The sequence below is a fragment of the Nematolebias whitei genome, chromosome 5, assembly GCF_014905685.2.
Source record: "Nematolebias whitei isolate Nwh7 chromosome 5, NemWhi1, whole genome shotgun sequence".
In the NCBI taxonomy this organism is placed as follows: Eukaryota; Metazoa; Chordata; class Actinopteri; order Cyprinodontiformes; family Rivulidae; genus Nematolebias; species Nematolebias whitei.
Window position 1 is genome coordinate 43,174,343 of NC_056502.1, and position 13,013 is coordinate 43,187,355.

A 13,013-nucleotide genomic window follows, 5' to 3' on the forward strand; every position below is an offset into this window, starting at 1 on the left:
TTTGTATGTATAGTAGTTTTGTATGTAGGTAGGTATGTAGGTATGTACGTATGAAGGTAGATATATATCTAGGTATGTATGTAGGTTTGTATGTATGTATGTATGTAGGTATGTATGTATGTGTGTATGCATTTAGGTGTGACAGGTGAAATGTTTCGGTACAGTACAAGTCCAAGCGTGATCACATACCGATCCACAGCAATAGCCAGGAAACTGAAAATGGAGCCCACAAACGACATGCAAAGCAGTGAGTCCATCACATCATCCAACTTCGTCTCAGATGGGCCCCTCTTCTCCAGCTGTCCCACATCAGATAAAACTATCATCAGATTTTCCCAGGTTTTCGTGACACTGGCAATAGTGTTGAAGGCAGCCAAGCTGCAGATGAAGCAGTACATGGGTGAGTGGAGGTTCCTGTTGCAGATGACTGCCACCACAACCAGGAGGTTCTCAGCCAGGCTGACTATTCCAACAATGAAGAAGACAGTGAAGGGGAACTTCACCTCAGGGCAGTCTGTTTGGTTCATTTGGCCGCTATTCGTAGTTTCCAAGATGGGGTTGAATCTAGATCCAAAGATGATTATCCTGGATACTGAGAGTTTTTAGCTAAACATTTGTAAATGCATTTATAACATCACAAAATTGGCCAGAATTGTCAAAAAAATGAAAATCCTGATCAGTTTAAAAAATTATCTGAATTATTAGTGGTCTTATAAGTGTAGACAAACACAATTTAAAGTTTTAAACAGTGTTACTTTTTCTTTTCAAATGCCAACAACATTTTTGTCAGCTGTGGCATTGGCAGGCAGTACTGCAATTTTTCTGAAAATCTAAGTTTACATCAATAGTGACATATTTGCCTAAATTGTAACCTTTCCTTTCAAGCTGAAACAAGACAGTATTTTGGGTAAAAAGGTTACCGTACAGTTAATGTACTTGATTTGCCTGGGGAGAGTCTCATATGTGCGGGGATAAACAGTTAATGTAACCAAAGGTTGCAGTAAGCTTCTGTTTCTTGCTGGGTCATGGACTGAACAAGAGTATTGATTTTGGTTCAGTCTGCTGTTAAAACTGCCTCAGGTTGCGTCAGTTTGTATTTTTAAATCGTTTGAAAACCGTCACACATGCCTCACACTCCGATCATACAGTAACACCTCCGTTTTCTGAATGTTTGCTTTACAGTTGAGACTGAAAGTAGCTATGCTAAAGTTAATATTAGACCAGAGAAAACAGTTCCTCCAGCTGAGAGTGGCTTTACTGACAGTTCTAAATTTTTTTCCTCCAAATCTGGTGAAGCCTAAAAATAAAAGCACAATAAATTTTTCAAAAAGGATGTTGATTTACTAATGACTGTTAAACAAAATGTTCTTGTTAGCTTGTCAAGTAAAATAAAGTTACATAAAGTAACGCTATTGTTTTTCTTTCAGATGCTTTTTTCTGAAGAGGTTGCCAAAGTGAGCAAATCTGCATGAATAATTTTGCAATTGTTTTTATGATGGACCCTTGGCCTAAACTGGACTAAATAAAGAATTTAAAGGGGTATTAAAATTAGGCCTGTTTGACTGGTGGTGGTTGGTAGTCGTCAGCCAGAACAGTGTGACTCATTTGACACAAACAGGAATCCTCAGCGAATGGTAGATCTCTGCAGCTGCTCCGAAACAAAATGTCTTTCTCATAAATCCTGTTTGGCACTGCCCATTCTTCATCTCCAGTTGTGTGGCCACATTTGTCTCTTCTCTGCTTTACAAAAGAAAGGGTAGACTATTTTTTTCTGCAGGTGTTTTTTTTTTTTTTGTATTGTTTTCAAGGCTTACAGCCAGTTTGTTTTTGCTGTAGTTGTTTACAGGATATTACAATGATCCTGACAGCTGGGCTCCTCTAATCCACCGTGCTTTCTTTGCCCTCTGTGCATCGTTGTTGGCCGGATGCTTCACCTGCAGAAAGACAACAAAAACACCTCTAAATTTAAACTTGTCTTCGCTGTTTCTGGTAAACGAGTGAACCACAGACATTGTACATTGCTTCACCCCACCATATTTATTTTGAATAACATACAGTAAATTTAATAAAAACATGTTTTATTTCATCTTCAAAATAGGTCTTTATAATTCCAGCTGTCAGTCAAAAATATGGGCAGTAATAATTATGGAGGATTTCAAAAAACAAGTTTTTATCTGAACTCTCTTTAATTCTAATTTGTCAGAAAGAAAAAACTTTCAATGCATTTTATGACTTTGTTTTATGCTAACTTCATAGCTGGATGATCCATACGTATGTAAAAACTGTTGATATTTTATATATGTCAATAACAAATTCAGTTTTTTTAGCGTGAACTGTTACTAGTTCAAATACATCTTGTCCAGCTATGTACAACCCCAATTCTGAAGAAGAAGAAATATTATTTAAACTGTATATAAAAACAGAATTTAAGTATCTGCATATCACATAAACTCTTAATTTGCAATGGATCATAGTATAGACATATATATATATATATATATATATATATATATATATATGAAATATGAAAGTAGCTAAGGTAATTCCTCTATTTAAAAATGTTGATAAATGTGTGTTCAATAGTTATAGACCAATATCCTTATTACCACAGTTCTCAAAAATTCTAGAAAAACTGTTTGTGACCAGATTAGATAAATTTATTACTAAACAAAACATTCTAAGTAGCAGTCAGTATGGGTTTAGAGCAAAAAAACTCTACATCAATGGCTCTCATGGAAATAATAGAACAAATAACTACTGCTGTAGATCAAAAACGGTATTGTGTTAGTATTTTTGTTGATTTAAAAAAGCATTCGATACTATTGACCACACTATTCTCCTTGAAAAATTAAATAAATATGGTATAAGAGGACCAGCATTACACTGGGTATCTAGCTATTTAAAAGATAGGAAACAGTTTGTACAAATAAATGGTGTAAGATCTGACCTGTGCAATATCACTTGTGGAGTTCCTCAAGGCTCTGTACTTGGACCAAAGTTGTTTATTTTATATGTGAATGACTTGGTGAATGTATCAGGACTCCTCAAATGTGTTCTTTTTGCAGATGACAGCACATTTTTTTGTTTGGGTAAAGATGTGAAACGGATGTTGGAATTGATGAAGACAGAATTTGATAAAATACAAACTTGGTTTAAACTTAATAAATTGTCATTAAATTTAGATAAAACTAAATACATGATATTTAGTAACAAAAAGAGAACTGTTGATGATCCATTTAAAATTGAGGGTGTTGAGATTTGTAGAGTTAATGAGATGAAATTTTTGGGTGTAATCATTGATGAACAGCTAACATGGAAAAATCACATCAATTCTGTAAGAACAAAAATATCTAAATCTATTGCAGTACTATACAAAGTCAGGGAATTATTAAATGATAAAGCTCTGTACATGTTGTATAACACAATCATTGTTCCACATTTAATCTATTGCATTGATGTTTGGGGGAAAGCGTGTAAAACCTTTACAAAACCTATTTTTATTTTACAGAAAGGAGCTGTAAGAATTATCACCAGAAAGCATGACAGTCACCCATCAAGCACATTATTTTATCAACTGAAGTTATTGAAGTTCCATGATTTAGTAGATTACAGTATTTTATCAGTTATGTATAGGGCTCAAAATAACACATTACCATTAAATATCCAAAGAAATTTTGTTAAAAGACAAAGTTGTTACAATCTTAAGGGGATAGAGATATTTGTCAAACCAAAATTCAGAACTAGTCTGAAGGGAAGGTCTACCTCAATCCAAGGAGTTGGATTGTGGAATGTTCTAGAGAGTGATGTGAAAAATGCCAAGTCAATGTGTACATTTAAGAAAAAGATCAAAACTGAATTGTTAAAAAAGTATATATGAAGTAGCTTAGTGTGTGTTTTGTATTAGAATTAGAAAAATTAGAGTTATTCATTTTGTTCTGTTACTTGAAAATTATTATGATTGAAATAATTGTTTGAAAAAAGGGGCAGATATAAAAAGATTTTTTCTTCTTTCTGCTGCCTTTCATTTTAAATCTTTTGTATCTTTTTTTTATATTGTTATGGAATTGTTTTGTACTTTTTTAAACGTTATACCATACCATACCATATATATACAGGTCCTTCTCAAAAAATTAGCATATTGTGATAAAGGTCATTATTTTCCATAATGTAATGATAAAAATGAAACTTTCATATATTTCAGATTCATTGCACACCAACTGAAATATTTCAGGTCTTTAATTGTTTTAATACTGATGATTATGGCATACAGCTCATGAAAACCCAAAATGCCTGTCCCAAAAAATTAGCATATTTCATCCCACCAATGAAAGGCAAGTGTTTTTAATACAAAAAACGCCAACCTTCAAATAATCATGTTCAGTTATGCACTCAATACTTGGTCGGGAATCCTTTTGCATGAATAACTGCTTCAATGCAGTGTGGCATGGAGGCAATCAGCCTGTAGCACTGCTGAGGTGTTATGGAGGCCCAGGATGCTTCGATAGCGGCCTTAAGCTCATCCAGAGTGTTGGGTCTTGTGTCTCTCAACTTTCTATTCACAATATCCCACAGGTTCTCTATGGGGTTCAGGTCAGGAGAGTTGGCAGGCCAATTGAGCACAGTAATACCATGGTCAGTAAACCATTTACCAGTGGTTTTGGCACTGTGAGCAGGTGCCAGGTCGTGCTGAAAAATGAAATCTTCATCTCCATAAAGCTTTTCAGCAGATGGAAGCATGAAGTGCTCCAAAATCTCCTGATAGCTAGCTGCATTGACCCTGCCCTTGATAAAACACAGTGGACCAACACCAGCAGATGACATGACACCCCACTGACTGTGGAAACTTGACACTGGACCTCAAGCAATGTGAATTCTGTGTCTCCTCTCTTCCTCCAGACTCTGGGACCTTGATTTCCAAAGGAAATGCAAAATTTACTGTAATCAGAGAACATAACTTTGGACCACTCAGCAGCAGTCCCAGGCGAGATGCTTCGGACGCAGTCTCTTGTTCAAGAGTGGCTTGACCTGGGAATGCGGCACCTGTAGCCCATTTTCTGCACATGCCTGTGCACGGTGGCTCTGGATGTGTCTACTCAAGACTCAGTCCACTGCTTCCACAGGTCCCCCAAGGTCTGGAATCGGCCCTTCTCCACAATCCTCCTCAGGGTCCGGTCACCTCTTCTCGTTGTGCAGCGTTTTCTGCCACACTTTTCCCTTCCCACAGACTTCCCACTGAGGTGCCTTGATACAGCACTCTGGGAACAGCCTATTCGTTCAGCAATTTCTTTCTGTGTCTTACCCTCTTGCTTGAGGGTGTCAATGATGGCCTTCTGGACAGCAGTCAGGTCGGCAGTCTTACCCATGATTGCGGTTTTGAGTAATGAACAAGGCCGGGAGTTTTTAAAAGCCTCAGGAATCTTTTGCAGGTGTTTAGAGTTACGTCGTTGATTCAGATGGTTAGGTTAATAGCTTGTTTAGAGAACCGTTTCATGATATGCTAATTTTTTGGGACAGGCATTTTGGGTTTTCATGAGCTGTATGCCATAATCATCAGTATTAAAACAAGTAAAGACCTGAAATATTTCAGTTGGTGTGCAATGAATCTGAAATATATGAAAGTTTCATTTTTATCATTACATTATGGAAAATAATGACCTTTATCACACCTTTGCCCCACTCCCCTCAGGAAGGAGGTTAAGGAGCATTAAGTGTAGAACCACTAGACTGAGGAACAGCTTCTACCCTGAGGCTGTTAGACTCATAAATCTCTAACTAGAATAATCACTGTGAAAAACCATATCATGTTGCTGCTGATCTGTTTCATGTTGCTGCTGATCTGTTTCAATGTTGATGTGTTCATGCGTGCACATCTGCTCACAGACTCATGTTCATGTTTGTGCTGATGTTCAATGTTTTATGTTATGAGTGCTTAGTGTATATTTAGTTGATGTTTTTCTTAGTTCATATCTTAGATGTTATTACTGTTTTTTTTATACATTTTATTGTTGGATGTAACTGGGACCCCGTGTACATAATTTCGCTCCACCACATGTACCACATGAGGTGCGAATGACAATAAAGAAACTCTGACTCTGACAATATGCTAATTTTTTGAGAAGGACCTGTATACTGTATTTCAATTAGGGGAAAAAATTCAAACCGACATTCTTTCACCTCTGGTTCTGTGTCAGATGAGACAACTTTGAAAATGTCATTAGAACCTGATTTATGTTTGGACAGTTTTTGTCCTGTTGAGCTTCCTGAATTGTCAAAAACAATAGCTTCATCCAAACCATCCACATGTCTGCTAGATCCCATCACAACCAGGCTATTTAAAGATGTATTTCCCTTAATTAACAACCACGTCTTGGATCTGCTAAATTTGAACCTAATGAATGGTTACGTACCACAGAGCTTTAAGATTGCTGTAATTGAACCTTTACTTAAGAAACATAACCTTGACTCTGGAATCCTAGCCAATTATAGACCTATATCTTATCTAACTTTCATCTAAAAAATTCTAGAGAAAATAGTTGCTGGTCAGTTACGTTATCATCGGCAAAGAAATAATCTGTTTGAAGAGTTTCAGTCAGGGTTTAGAGCTCAGCATAGCACAGAAACAGCACTGGTGAAAGTTACTAATGATATTCTCATGGCCTCAGACAATGGGCAGGTGTCTATACTGGTCCTGTTAGACCTCAGTGCTGCATTTGATACAGTTGATCACAATATTCTATTACAGAGACTTGAATATGATATTGGGATTACAGGAACGGCTCTAAAATGGTTTAAATCATATCTATCTGATAGATTCCAATTTCTAAATGTAATCAATGAATCTTCTTCATACACCAAAGTTACTCATGAAGTTCCTCAGGTTTCAGTGCTTGGACCAATACTCTTTATCGTATATATGCTTCCATTAAGTAAAATTATTAAACAGCATGGGATAAATTTTCATTGTTATGCTGATGAAACACAATTATATTTGTCCATGAAACCCAGGGAATCCAATCAGCTACTTAGACTACAAGCATGTCTTAAAGACATAAAAACTTAAAGACATAAAAACTTGGATGACCCTAAATTTTCTGATTTGAATACAGACAAGACTGAAGTTTTGGTTTTTGGACCTGAACATGTTTGGAATACGTTTTTCAGTCTTTCTCCCTCCTTAGATGGCATTAATCTGTCCTCCAGCTCTAATGTTAAAAATCTTGGTGTTATTTTTGATCAGGACATGTCTTTTATCCCCCACATTAAAAACGTTACTAGAACGTCCTTCTTCCACCTGCGTAATATCCCTAACATTAGAAACGTCTTATCTAAAAATGATGCAGAAAAACTGGTCCATGCATTTGTCACGTCTAGACTGGATATTTTTTCATTCAACCTTTATTTAGACAGGTAAATCCCATTGAGCCCCAAGGACTCATTTACAAGAGAGCCCTGATTTCAACAAAGAATGATGAATGATGATGATGATGATGATGATATTCATCCATCCATCCATTATCTTTACCCGTTTGTTCCATTTTGGGTCACGGGGGTCGCCGGTGCCCATGTCCAGCAATCACTGTGCGAGGGGCGGGGTACACCCTGGACGGGTCGCAAGTCCACCACAGGGCCACATAGAGACAAACGAGACAAACAACCATTCACTCTCTCACTCACACCTAGGGACAATTTAGAGTTACCAATCAGCCTAACATGCATGTTTTTGGACTGTGGGAGGAAACCGGAGTACCCGGAGAAAACCCACGCATGCACGGAGAGAACATGCAAACTCCACCCAGAAGGCCCCTGGACCGGGGTTTGAACCAGGGACCTGCTCGCTGAGAGGCAGCAGCTCTACCAGTTGCGCCACCGTGCTGCCCGATGATGATATTGCAATGGTTTATTATCTGGGTGTCCAAATACTTCGGACTGTGGAAGTCTCCCTGGTCTCTATGACAGCTGCAATCTCTGTGGTCTCTACAACATCTGCAGTCCAAGGTTAAATGTTTTTTATTGTCATTCGCATCACATGTGGTAACTAAGGTGGAATGAAATTGTATACTCAATGTTCCAGTTAGACCCAAAATAGCAAAAATACAAAGTACTTTACAAGAATCTAAGGTATATACTAAACAATAATAATGTAACATAGTATGGTGTAAACAGCAGCCTGAACATGAGTCTGATGTGTGCAGAGAGGTATGAATACAGCTTCTTAAAGGCAAGAAATCAGCAGTATGGATAATCAGCAGCACAGATAACGTGACATATCACCAAATAAAGTGACATTACAGTAATTTTTTTGGTTTGGGATTCATGTGTCTAACAGTTTCATGGTAGAAGCTGTTCCTCAGTCAAGTTGTTCTATACTTAATACTCCACAACTTCCTGCCTGAAAAAAGCGGAGCAAAAAATGTATGTTGAGTGAGTTTGGTCCTTCATGATGCAGGTGGCCCTCTTCTTGCTTCTGGAAGTGTAGATGTCTGTGATGGTGGGGAGGTTGACTCCGACAGTCTTCTGTGCAGCCTTCACCACTCTCTGCAAAGCTTTTCTCACTCCACCTGTGCATCCCCAGAGCCATACGATGCTGGAGCATAGGATGCTCTCCACTGCACACCTGTAAAAGAAGGTGACCACTGAGTTTCACAGTCCAGCTTGCCTCAGCCTCCTGGGGAAGTAGAGTCGCTGATGTGCTTTTTTTTTTTATCCTCACAGACTGTTGGTTAAGCAGTCCAGGACCCAGTTGCATAGGGAGGGGCTTAGTCCTAGTGTGAGTAGTTATCCATTGGGGTCTGGGGAATCAGGGTGTTAAAGGCAGATGTGAAGTCCACAAAGAGCATATAGATGTATGAGTCCTGCTCCAGGTGGGTGATAGCAGTGTTGATCACAGACGAGACGGCATCCTCTGTTGATCAATTCTTGTGGTATGCATACTGGTGTAGGTCCTCGCTGATGTCGATGCTAGCTTTGATTAGGCCATGACCAGTCTTTCAAAGAACTTAACAACTATCGAGGTGAGGTCTACTGGCCGGTAGTCATTCAGACCAGTCACTGCAGAGCTCTTAGGAACTGGGATGATAATGGTGGTCTTCAGGCAGATGGGAACAGTTGAAAGGGTGAGGGAGGAGTTAAAAATATCAGCCAGCATTGCACAGAGCTGATAGGCACAGTCACTCAGCACCTTCCCCCAGATGTTGTCTAGGTCAGTGGATTTGTGAGAATTAATCCTTCTGAAGGTCCTCCTACTTCTGCTGGGGTCACGCTGAGGAACAACTCTTTAGATGGTGAGGTGAGTCTGGTGCTGGGTGGTCTATTTGAGTCTTCAAAACGAGCATAGAACCTGGTAAGAGCAGCAGGCAATGACTGGTCCCTAGGGCATTGTGGACCTCTGCTTTTATAGTCTGTGATGTGCTTAATGCCCTTACACATGCTCCTTGGGCCCTGTGAGGAGAAATGTACCTGGATTTTCTATGCATATGTGGTTTTGGCTCTCTTAATACCAGCAGCTATAGCTCTTTCCTTGCCCTTCCCAGTTCCTGTGAGTCGCCAGACCTAAAGACAACATCCCTTGCTCTCAGCAGGGTATGGACCTCTGCGTTCAGCCAGGGTTTCTAGCGCGGGTAGCATATCACAGTCCTGGTGGGGGTGACATCTTCAACACACTTGCTGATGTATCAGAGGACAGCAGATGTGTAATCCTCCAGATGCAGTTCTCCCTCATTTACAGCAGCCTCCCTCAAGACCTGCCAGTCTGTGTGTGCAAAGCAGTCCTGCAGTACCGAATCACTGTCACTGGGCCACACAGTGATGATCATCTGTGCGGGTGTGGAACATCTCAGTAGGGGGTGGTAAACAGGGGCCAGAAAGATGGAGATGTGGTCCGCGAAGCTAAGGTGGAAGCGTGGTACGGCTCTATATGCGTCTCGTATGTTGGTATAGACATGGTCTAGTGTGTTATTTCCCCATGTTGGTATCGTGACATGCTAAGCGCACCCCCCCCCCCCCACACACACACACACACACACACTCACACACTCACGCATACACACACCTGACCTGATAAATAGGTTTATCAATGAGTCACAATTTAAGCAGCTTCAGGAAATGTTCCTTAGATTTTATATTGTTACCAAAATTGATTATTGCAAAATGTCTCAAAATAGTTCTTTAAGTCTTCTAATTCAGATTTTTGAATCAAATTGTTACATGTTTTTAGATTGAGGTAGCTGCTGGCTGAAATAGAAAAGAATGCACCTGCTGGAACATTTCACATCAATATGAATCCTTAAAAAAGCCTACCTGAAAGGCTGAGTGTTTCCTATGTGATAAGTCCACCTCTGTGAAAAATCAAATGAACAAAAAGTCATGCAGTTTGAATTTCTTCAGCATAAAATTGTCAAAAATTTAGAGATTTTAGCTCAGTATGTATAAACATTAAAAGGTTCAGGAACTCCAGGAATGAAATGGAAACGTGCTGCCAGGTAAATGATTACAATCCTGTCAGTCTTGTAGTGTTAAAAAATATTAATGTGTTGTGGAAATCACCACATGAGCCCCAGAAATTCTGTAAAAATCATGTTCAGTGATAATTACAAGTTGTTACAAAAAAAAATTATCAAAAACAAAAAACTTTTTTTTTTTTTTTGCAAAAATAATAAATACTGCCATCTTAGGGCTGAAGTACAGTTGACAGGCATATTTTAATTTATTTTTGGAAGTGGAGAATAAAACCTTGTGTTGGCTGAAGAGGAGGTTTCAGCATATTAGAGCAACACAAAGATAAGTACACCCCATCACAACATTTCTGAAATGTCTTCCTGTCAATGAAATTATAATATGACCAAGTATTTTGTTTAAAAAATTTATGATTTTACACATCATGTATTTGTCTTTGTTCTAGTTTTACCTTTAAGAAAGAAGTTTAAACATAAAGTCTAAAAAAGTTAAATCTGGTCCTCTGGACATTCAAAAAAAACAAAACAAAGTAAATCAACAAAAAAATGTAGAAACGTTTCGTCTCTCATCCGAGAGAAAAAACAGTTATTTGTTTTAGATCTCACTGGGTGACAGCAGGAGAAAAACTACATCAGCTGGAGTCCCAACGACTTATTGCTCGTCCTAAGTTTGGAGCTGGTACCATCCAGATGTGGTCCTGTGCCACAGGGCTCACAGATGTCTTACCAGTGCCCATCTGAGAAGTCCTGCGTAGCATCATTCTGGACCACATCCACACTTCCCTGCTCTTCCTCCGATGCTGCAATCTTCCCAACATGTGTTTTGTGTGCACACTTCCCATCTTCAGTCTCTGCAAGTGTCACTGGAAACGTCTTATGAAACGGAGGCCAGAACCAGGGAGCAGTCCAGATGTTCTGCAGGGGTACAGCTTCTACCACCAAGGCTTACTGCTGTTTCCATGTTGCAGAAGAAGTGTGGAGGAGTCTGCTGACATGTTTTACTTCAACACCTTCATCCATGTGTTTATATCAATGCAGTAAGAATCATAAAATGTACAAATCACACCTTTTGTTCCTTCATATTTTTAATATTCAGTCTCAAGCTGTGAATCACTGTAAATACTGTAAATAGTTGTTACTCATGAAAAATCCATAAATGTGCCAATTTCTTTAAAATGAAATTGCATAATTTTGGGAAAAATATCTATAATCCACTATCAATTTATAGTGTACAGTTAAAATGTTAAATAGTTGAGTTTTTTTTTTTGTTTTTACTAGATATTGTAAATTACACTTGTTTTATTTTCAATACAACTGAATCAATCTACAAAATTAAATAAAAAAACAGTACAGTGTGCTGCTCAAGTGTGTTTTAATTGAAGAATGTTTAAAATAATTCAAAACCGCTTTAAAACCCGGAAGCGTAAAAAAGGTCTATTCACCTTAAGAAATTAGGTCAACTTGTCCTCCAGTAGTCTAAGCCTACACAGTATAACAAGCTAATACAGGATTTATTAAAAAAGGAAAGTCTTAAGCCCAGTCTTAACAAGCATGAAGCTGTTTAACAACCCATTAAAATACACCAAAATATAGGTAAAAATTTCTACTTTATTAAAAATTTTCTGGGAGAGGGTCCACAGACCCCCCCCCCCCCCCCCCAAACACACACACACCACTGGCCTGCCCTCTATTTACATTCTGGCATGGATTAGTTGACTACTGCTGTTACAATTCTGTTCAGTTTTATGTAAAGAGTTTTCTGTAATAATTTGAAGAAGTGGCTACACATTTATATCAAAAAAGGTTAAATTGTGTCATCTGGACCAGTTTCTTTAAGTGAGAAATGTTTTGTCCCCCATCCAGAGGACTTTGTCAGTCTACAGCCTGCCAACCAGATCTGTCCCATACCTTCACTGCTGTGTTTCAAACCTACCTCCTGTACACGTGCAAACAGAGCCCACCCATCCAAACCAGTCAATCATCATGTACAACAATCAAATGTTTTAGGCCAGATGGCCGACTTGCTTCTCACAGAAACAGCCTGAGGACAACCAAGACCAACGTGGACCAGAAAAGGGTTTTAGGCTCAATCATCCAGGTAGATAACAAAGAAACTGGTCCAGATGACACAATTTATTTATTTTTTTGTTAAGTGAGAAACGATAATTATACAATACATTTATGTTCATTATGTGAATAGGTAAAGTTTTAAAGTGTTTTTTATAGTTCATTTTCTCAAAACTAATTTTTGGAAGCTGAAATAAATAAAAAAAATCTTAAGTGTGTCTTGAAAGAAACATGTCCCATGTTTAAAAGTATAAAATTGTATAAAGAACAGGTCTTCAGTATTTATGTTACACAAATATTTTCATTACATTAAAGAGACGAATTAAAGACAATTATTTCATAAACATGAGGGTTATGAAGGGGTCCCTGAAACTTTTTCTCCCTGTAAGAGGTCCATGAACCCAAAAAGTTTGAGAATCCCCCATTGTAAATGACTCAGCTACGACCACATCACATGTGAGCTCTATATTTGTTAAGATGACTCAGCTATATAAG

General features: G+C 38.3%; 1 protein-coding gene across 1 annotated transcript in view; it reads right to left on the minus strand.

The window, feature by feature from the left end:
• The window catches only part of mc2r (melanocortin 2 receptor), a 6,463-nt gene extending 5,936 nt beyond the window's left edge, over nucleotides 1–527 (minus strand). The window contains exon 1 of the mRNA XM_037677186.1: nucleotides 190–527. Coding sequence (XP_037533114.1) covers nucleotides 190–527 — 338 coding nt within the window. The remainder of the gene's footprint in view (nucleotides 1–189) is intronic.
• Nucleotides 528–13,013: the final 12,486 nt, after the last annotated feature.